General features: G+C 44.7%; 2 protein-coding genes across 2 annotated transcripts; one reads left to right on the top strand and one right to left on the bottom strand.

The window, feature by feature from the left end:
* Positions 1-890: 890 nt before the first annotated feature.
* Positions 891-3,194, top strand: ttc36 (tetratricopeptide repeat domain 36). Its single transcript, XM_076101040.1, has 3 exons — positions 891-1,616; positions 1,864-2,052; positions 2,926-3,194. Exons 1-3 carry the CDS (start codon positions 1,511-1,513, stop codon positions 3,192-3,194), a joined length of 564 nt encoding a protein of 187 aa, XP_075957155.1. The 5' UTR covers positions 891-1,510.
* Positions 3,195-4,061: 867 nt separating this feature from the next.
* On the bottom strand, positions 4,062-7,940 carry LOC142959659 (F-box only protein 40). The gene is made up of 2 exons (XM_076101043.1): positions 6,099-7,940; positions 4,062-4,244 (listed from the first exon to the last, which is right to left on the bottom strand). Exons 1-2 carry the CDS (start codon positions 7,926-7,928, stop codon positions 4,062-4,064), a joined length of 2,013 nt encoding a protein of 670 aa, XP_075957158.1. The 5' UTR covers positions 7,929-7,940.
* Positions 7,941-8,268: the final 328 nt, after the last annotated feature.

Here is an 8,268-nt window from a genome sequence, read left to right as displayed (position 1 = left end):
CCTGGACTTGCTCGGTAATGGTCCCACATTGTTTGGGATGTGAAACAATGTTGGAATCCTGCTGCTGATCATCAGGCTAAAACTGATGAATTTCTCCTTCATAATTCACCGTAGATCCCCTCCACACTGTCTGCAGCTAACTGCTACAGGCCCTGTTCCTGCGGGCCTGAAGAGTTTTCTCTCATTTGTATCTGTCTGACACAGTGTTGGAGGAAGTATTTAGATCTTTTACTTGGTTAAAAATAGCAAAGCCACACTGTAAAACACCCCATTACAGGTACAAGTACTGCATTGAAAATGCTACATAAGTAAGTGTGGTAGTGTATCAGCAAAGTATCAATAGAAAAAAATATACAATGCAGTATAATGATCCCTGTGAGTGCTTTAGTATTATATTATAAAGTATGAATATAGTTGTGTGATGCATCAGTTTGAATCAGTGTAGCATTTGTCGGTCAACATGGAGCAAATTATAAGTCGGCGCTAACTTCCGGGGTTGACCTGAAAAAATACAACATCCCTGCAGCACTCTGTTACGTCATCAGACTAGTCTGACACAATGAGCTGCTGTTTGACGGGGGCACAGGATTTGATATAACACCGGTGCACACGAACCACAGGTACTGCGTAAGGGTGAGTCACTAGTCACAGTGACCCACTGTGACCCACTAGTCACAGTGAAAGTACTCTCACGTCTCTGCCTGTAATTACTGGTCTGCCCTAAAAAAGCTGCTGTCTACCAGCATAAGTCAGTGCCTGATGATGATGTTACTACTAACGTTATCATCTTGGCAGCAGGTGACAGTGACTACACAGACACAAACAATCCAAATATCAGGCACGTTCTGAATGCCACCTTAAGTTAGCTTTGATGCAGGGCCAAAATACTGCTGGTGCAGTTTTATAAATGGGTGGAATAGCACTTCATTAGCATTACAGTGCTAATGGGCTGTTAACTGGACAAACATTTCAAAAACAGAAATAACATGTATTTCGTGGTCCTGGTAGTCTGTGCTGACACTCCTTTGCTTCAACCACTTGATCCCTTCATCCGGTCAAACTCAGCCAGGGATTTTCTGGGTCTATCTGATAAACTGAAACGGGTTCTTTAGGTTTTTCTGTCCATATTTGGGTGGACGGGTAAGTAACAGTACAAGAATATCTGGGCATCTTTTTTTCTTTTTTTTTTTAAACAAAGTATTTGATAACTACAAATCCCGTGGAGTTTGGGCAGCATCGCTTTGCACCGAGCAGAAATCATCAGATAGAATATATCTGAGAGCATGTTCCCCTATTGCCATCATAACAGCAGTTCTGCAGCGTGCAGCCTGGCCTGCATTTTTGACTTGATCAAGTACAGATGGCAAATCTCAAAGTCCACCTCTGCTTCCGCCCCCTTCTCCGATTGGCTGGTGGAAATGGCTGAAGTTTGGGGAGGAATGATTTTCCACCCAGCTGTCGTTTAGGTGCGACGATTTGCTCCTTTGCTCTTGTTACAGACGACAGAGAGATGGCCTCTGCACATGACAGAGCTGTACTCCAGGCTATATTCAACCCCACCACCCCCTTTGGAGACATCCCTGGCCTGAACCAAGAGGAGGAATTAATTGATGATGGTGAGCGTGAGCCTCTGACTTGATGTGTCTCCACATATCATGTCACAGCTTTTTTACGTTTATCATTTCACAGCATATTGAATTCATTTGAACGCATTCCATTCCTGGACTGAAAAAACCCCCCCAAAAAACATGACATTTTAATCCAAGTTGAGTTCTGGGTGACATTTCTGTGTTTTCCTCGCCACGGTATCTGTCAATTGAGTTTGAGTGCTTTTTTTCCAACCTGTTTATCTCCCCCTGCCAGACAGTGGCTTTGACACAGAGTTGCTGAGGCAAGTGAAAGAGTTGGAGATGCGGGGTGTCTCGGCAGCAGAGGCTGGGGATTTGCAAGCCGCACTTCAACTGTTCAGCCAGGCAATCCAGATCCTGCCTCAGCGAGCCTCCGCCTATAACAACCGGGCACAGGCCCTGCGGCTGCAGGGGAACACAGCAGGTACATGCCACAAACTCAATAATAACCCTCTCCGCAGACACCGCGGTGTGCCGACATATCAGACTGTCGAGTCTGAGGCCAGCGTGACATCATATCAGAGCTTTGTCTATCTGATGCACTTTGTCAGCAGTGCTACTGCAGTGGCTCTGAGTTTGCCCTGTGTTAAGTTCCTCTTACGTGCTGTCAGTCACGGTGTTGTGTTCGCTGCATGCACAGCATTACAGGGTATTTTGATTTAGTCATATCTTGATCCTCTAAAGGTTTAACAATTCTTTGTGTGCCTCAGTGAAATGAAAAAGTGTTCCCTTATAGATTCAGTGTATCATCATGTTCAGCATTGCCGCTGCACAGTTGACAAATGCAATGTGATATATCTGCTTATGTTATAACCCTTGTCATTTTTACTTCTTGAAATTATTCATCACTTCAGTCACACCATGTTGAAGCATCCTTTTACCTCCACTGTCTGTTTCCAAAGTTGTAGTCTCTATTTTTAATTAGTCTGTAAACTGGTTGCAGTTGTTGCTATTCCCAACAAAACAGACATATCTATATATATATAGTGCTATAGTACTGTATTCATCTGAAAGTGTCATTGTTTACCACTGTGTTGTACATGTTTTCAATGCACTAATGAGTTTGAGACTGCTGTATTTTTTGGGGTGAGTGAAAAACATCAGAATGTAAGGTCAATTTAGTATAATATTAGAATGACTGCAAATAGACTGCAGAGTCTACAGTACAAAGTAATTGAAAGCAGATTCAGCTAAATCACTTTATACTGACTTTAATCCCAGACTGAGTAACCTGTAGGACGTTACAAATTGAAAATCGACTCTGCGTGTGCCTCACAGTGCTGTTGTCTCCTCTCAGGAGCCCTGGGGGACCTGGACCGAGCCGTCTCTCTGAGCGGCGGTGCCGGGCAAACTGCGTGCCAGGCGCTGGTGCAGAGGGGCCTGTTACACAGACTGGCATGCCGGGGCGATGAAGCCAGGGCAGATTTTGAGAAAGCGGCTGCACTCGGAAGTGAATTTGCTCGGCAGCAGGCCGTGGCTCTGAATCCGTACGCAGCCCTGTGCAACAAAATGCTGTCAGAGGTGATAAACAAGCTACGAAACCCGGAAGTGTCCGAGAAGCTGTAGTTGGTTGCTTGTACACCTTTGCTGTTTTAAAGTCTGTGGTAAATAAAAGAACATTTTAAGCTTTTAACAATGTCCTTTCTATTCTACTGACAATGCTGATGTGAAATAAATGACGGCAATTGCAAGGCACATTTATTGTCAGGTATATGACAGTGACACACATACGTCATTTGCTCTCATTCTCCTTTAAGATAGTCTAAATTCAAACAAAGTTGTCCGTGTCCTCCTCATGCGCTGCTGTGCTTAATCAAATATGAAATATAGGACATGTCCTGTTCCTGTGTGATGCGTCTCCACTCCACACGGATGAGGTACTTCAGCTTCTCTCCAGTAGATGTCAGTCTTGTCATGCTGAAAACAGACAACAAGAGCAACGTCTGCTGCCCTGGATTCTTTGAAATGATGCTGTTCACCACAAGAATGAAACAAGTTGGGACAGACAACGCTTGTCAGCTCAGTGCGCCAAACAAAAGCAAATGATCTGACAACACCGAATATGATAACCCCTCTCAAACACCACAGCAATACTTTTGTGAAGTTAGTGTTCTCAGAGGGATTATCTAAGTTTCAATCAACTCCTAATAACACCGCATAAACAGAGCCATCTTTAAGCATTTTCCCTACTAACAGGCAAAATTACATTACAAGAAAATATAGGTTAAATAAATCAACATCAAAATCTTCTTGCGGTTCATGCCAAAGTGAATTATTCACATGTTCAGTTTATGTCTGCAGGGCTTCAGCTCTATGGAGCTCTATTTCTATGGAGCAGCCGTACATGCAGAGGATTCACATCACGTCTGAGTGATTCCAAACGCCGCCTCAATCCCGCTTCGGTCCGCCCACTGAGCTCTGGGACCCCGAGCGCTATCTTTTGCTCATTATTTCTCCATGTTTGTCTGTGACCTCTCGCAGGCCGGCTAAAGCCACCGGCTGAGTGTGCTCCTCTCTCTGGTAGAAGGAGCAGGTTTTCAGGTGATCTGACATGGAAGGAGTGTTGCTGAAGCTCCATTTGTCCACAGAAGAAAACAGAGAGCTGAACTCCCAAACCTGTAAAACACAGAAACAGAGCTGAAGTAGGTGTGGGAGGCTGCTCTGGGGGCATCCATCAACCGCACTGCAGCAGTGGCCACGAGGGTACATTTATTTTCAATACCCATAGAATCTAGATCTCAGAGTATTTTTTATCTCATGTCAGTGTTATTTCTGTATCCATCCATTACAAATGTATTCAAATGATGCCCTTCATCGGGGAGCAAATACCCAGCTACCACAGTCTTCTCAACATCTTGTTTCCATGAATGAGCCCATCTGACTTTTTATGGTGGCACTGTGTTTACTGGCAGAGAGGCCTCAGGCCATTCCACATCTCTGAAATCATCGTTAGGCTCTTTGTCCCATGATCACTGCGGCACAGAGAGAGTGGATGTAAAAATACACACTGCTGCATTTTATACTATATTTGTCCTGTATTTACCTCCAGCAGAGAGGTTATGTTTGCCGCCACAGATCAAGGTGTGTTTGTTTACTTGTCAGCAGGAATTTGGAGAAAAGAAACCTATACTTTTATTATTTGCTGTATTGATTTCCTGAGCCTTCAGCTAGGCGTCTCTGTGGACTAGCGTTCTAAGCCAGGGCATCTAAGGTCTAGCTTAGTGGACTAATGTAAATACAGCAACCCTGGTTTTGAGTCCTCCTATTTTTCTTTAATCTCTCCACTGTCAACTATCAAAAAAAGGAAAAAATAAATAATGGAAGCAACCATGCTGTTAGCATTGGTTTGTCTATAAAAATTATCTTTTAATATTTATTTTATTATCATTTTTTCTTAAATTAAGTATATATTGTAAAACTAAATCAGCATGTTGTTAAACTAAATGAAAGTTCAGCCCGACTGTCTTGTTACTAAACCATTGCATGGACACCAGAACAGGAAATCAAATGTCCTTTTCCCACACACGTCCTGAGCCCACATGCAGCTGGTTAATGATAAGGACCATCGACTCTTTATATACATTCTATGATAAGAACACAGAAAAAAATGTAGCGAATCTCCAGTTGCTGCTTCAGTGGGAAACAATTAACTTTTGCCAACACAGTTTGTAATATTGTTAGAGAGCACTATGGAGAGTCTGGAGAGTGTTTACAATGCAGCAGCTGTCACGCTGTATGAATGATGGAAACCTTTCAATGACAGTAAACAGAATGGTGCCAGATACTGATATAGAAATTTGGCCTTGTGTTTTACTTTCCCTTCACTTACCACAAGGTTGAGCTCAAGATAATACCCGAGATGGAATCATAGCACTCGATCAGTTAAGTTATTAAAAGATATAATGCCGCTGCAGTTCAGTTGACAGAAAGACTAAATTGAGTAATTGAGTCCGAAACCCCGAAATGAGCCATAATTTCTGCACTTCATGTTCCCTCGTCTCAAAGTGAATGTTTTTTTTATTTTGTTATTGGGTTTTTCTTTAGATGCCTGACATAAAGTCTGTGGCGAAAAACAAGATTAAGCGATTTTATCGTTTTCTTTTACGATATAAAATGCGTCAGTAAATGAATTTAGAAGCTTTTACGTGTCTTAAATAGGCAGTTGCTAACAAGCAGCTAAATGAGACGCCATCACGCAGGCTAGTCCACCTTTACAGCCTTGTTGCGTATATTGCACTAATGCGACCGTGGTGTAGTTATTTTATAACATTAGCTTTTTAGTAGTGTTTGCCACAGAGTTTATTTTCTGCAATAATCCAAAATCCAATGGATAAAATCCCATTCGCTTTTTGTCGAGGGCACCAGTGAGATGCTAACTTACGGGGTTGGCCTGCAGCAGTCGTGCCTGCAGAACTCTATAGTCCAAATAATTCTCTGAAAGAAAACAACTGGAATCTTAAGGATACTTGCTTTCTTTCGACACTTCCAGGAGCTTCCCCCGTGGGAATATGTCTTTTTCTTCCACTGGAGAGACACCATCCCTCTTTCCTGCAACAATGTGGCGCAAACCTCTCTCATCAGATGGGAGACTTGGGACAGCTGCGATAATGTAAAACTGTCAAGGTAAGCAGCAATGTGCTGAAGGATCTCCAGGGGCAATCCGCTCAGGGGATCCAGATCCCCTGAGCGGACTGAAGGGACTGAAGGGACTGAAGGGACTTCTGGCTGGAGGACAAAGGCGCTGACCTCTTGGCGGAATTTGACGGTGGCTCGATGACCTGCAGGGTGAAACCTCGTCTGGGTGAAAGCACAGCCGAGGTACGCCAAGGGGCAGCGTTGTTGGAACCAGCCGCTCAGAGAGGCCTGTATGTCACAGTGCACATTCCTGAAATGAGAGCGGTATTCATCTCGCCGAAAGAAGTGGCCACACATGTAGCTGAAGGCTGAATTTCTTTTGTTGTGTCTTCTGGTGACAGACTCGGCTTCTACCTGCACATGAAGACCGCGGGGTTTGTCGGCGATGACGTCAGCAAGCGTCGCTTCTGTTTTGAACGGCGCAGAGGCAAAGTTGTACGTTTGCGTTCCTATATCTACGTAAAGACCATCCCTCCCCGCACTCTCAGAGATTAAATGCCCTCTCAGTTCGCTTTCCAGGGAGTGCAGGAGCGTGGCGCTGACCTCGTCGCACTTTGGGAGATCCTCGACCGAAATACCCAAATCTGCCGTGTCAACGCTGGCATTGGTCTTGACCTTCTGATGCGTCAGGTAATTGCGCTTTGCTCGATAGCTAGTTGGAGCAATAAATGAGCGGATGGTTTGAACCGCGATGGGCTCCAGCTTCCCATAAACAAAATCATTTTCTCTCGGGGTGCAAGCTGCAAGTTGGCCAAAGTTAATCAACATTGCCCCATTGTGCGCCAGGTACATGTTGTACTCAGCGATGTTGACTTCCCGGCTCAACCGCTGGAGGACCCCGTCTTGCCATGGCGCAAGGCCAGTTGTGCCGTCCATTCTCGGAGCGTCAGCAGCGTTCTCTCGGCTCAGGTGGGAGTCTCTTGTCTCCCTCTGGCGGTTTGATGATTCTTGCTCTTCCTTTGCCTTTTTCTCCTTCTTGTTCAAGTTGTTCACGGTTTGCTTGCATCCCTCCATCTCCTTGTTGAATATTTTCTCCCAGGAGCTGTAGTTCTGTATACCATCCACGTCCCGGCTCTTTGCCAAAGCCTCCCTCTCCTCTTGGCTCAGTCCTTTTCCCTCCATCCTTGTGCAGCCATTTTCTGTAAATTCACCACAATCTAAAGAACAGGTTGCTTTATCTGTAGGACTGTTGACCCCAGCAGAACCAGCCTGAGGGGCAGAATCCCCCGCCATCAACTCAGGGAAGATGTTCTTCATTTTGATGGATCGAAACAGCAGCTCTTGGTCCCTCAGAGCAATGGCAACATCCAGACTGACGTCAGTTTGAGGGCTTTCCGAAACACTTTTGCAGAAGGCCAGATCCGTTTCTGAAACAGGCCAGCGGTTCCACTCCTGAGAACAGCAGACCACGCAGGCAGGACACACCTCCAGATGTCTGGCCAGCCTGTGTCGCAGCATGGTAAGAGAACAGCCGTAGTGGACGTTGAGGCAGGGGACTGCTTCATTGGGACAGAGAAGCTGGTGCTCCTCCTGCTTGCACATGTGGAAGGTGGCGCCACAGTTATGAAGACACTTGACGACCATGCATGAGACGGAGGTCTGCACCGGGACTTGGCAGTGGACACTGTAACACTTGTCGCAATGCTCATGATGGCCCACAGGCATCTTTCTCCTCACCTTAAGAGAGAAATAACACAACATAGACATTTTGAGGGCCATACTGAGGCTAATTAAAAGCTATAACAACATTTTCAATTAAGAGATAATACATTTTTATTATAAATCTTAAATGCTGATCACAAAATAAATGCACTTACCATTGTGGAACACAAGGATCATCTGAGAAGAGTTCCAAGCCAGAAACACTGTTAGAGAACACGGTCAGATGATTCAAGTTTCCATTTTTATACTGCAGATAGAAGCTTCTTCCAAGAAAGATATTGCTACTCTTAGGTCGGAATCATTTTGAATAGACAAGCAGAGGACATAGTAAAAGTGTATTCTG

This window comes from Anarhichas minor, unplaced genomic scaffold (genome assembly GCF_050575085.1).
Source record: "Anarhichas minor isolate MPS153535 unplaced genomic scaffold, ASM5057508v1 ptg000026l, whole genome shotgun sequence".
Taxonomy (NCBI): Eukaryota; Metazoa; Chordata; class Actinopteri; order Perciformes; family Anarhichadidae; genus Anarhichas; species Anarhichas minor.
Note: the sequence above shows the minus strand (reverse complement) of the source record. Positions and strands in the feature narration are given on the sequence as shown.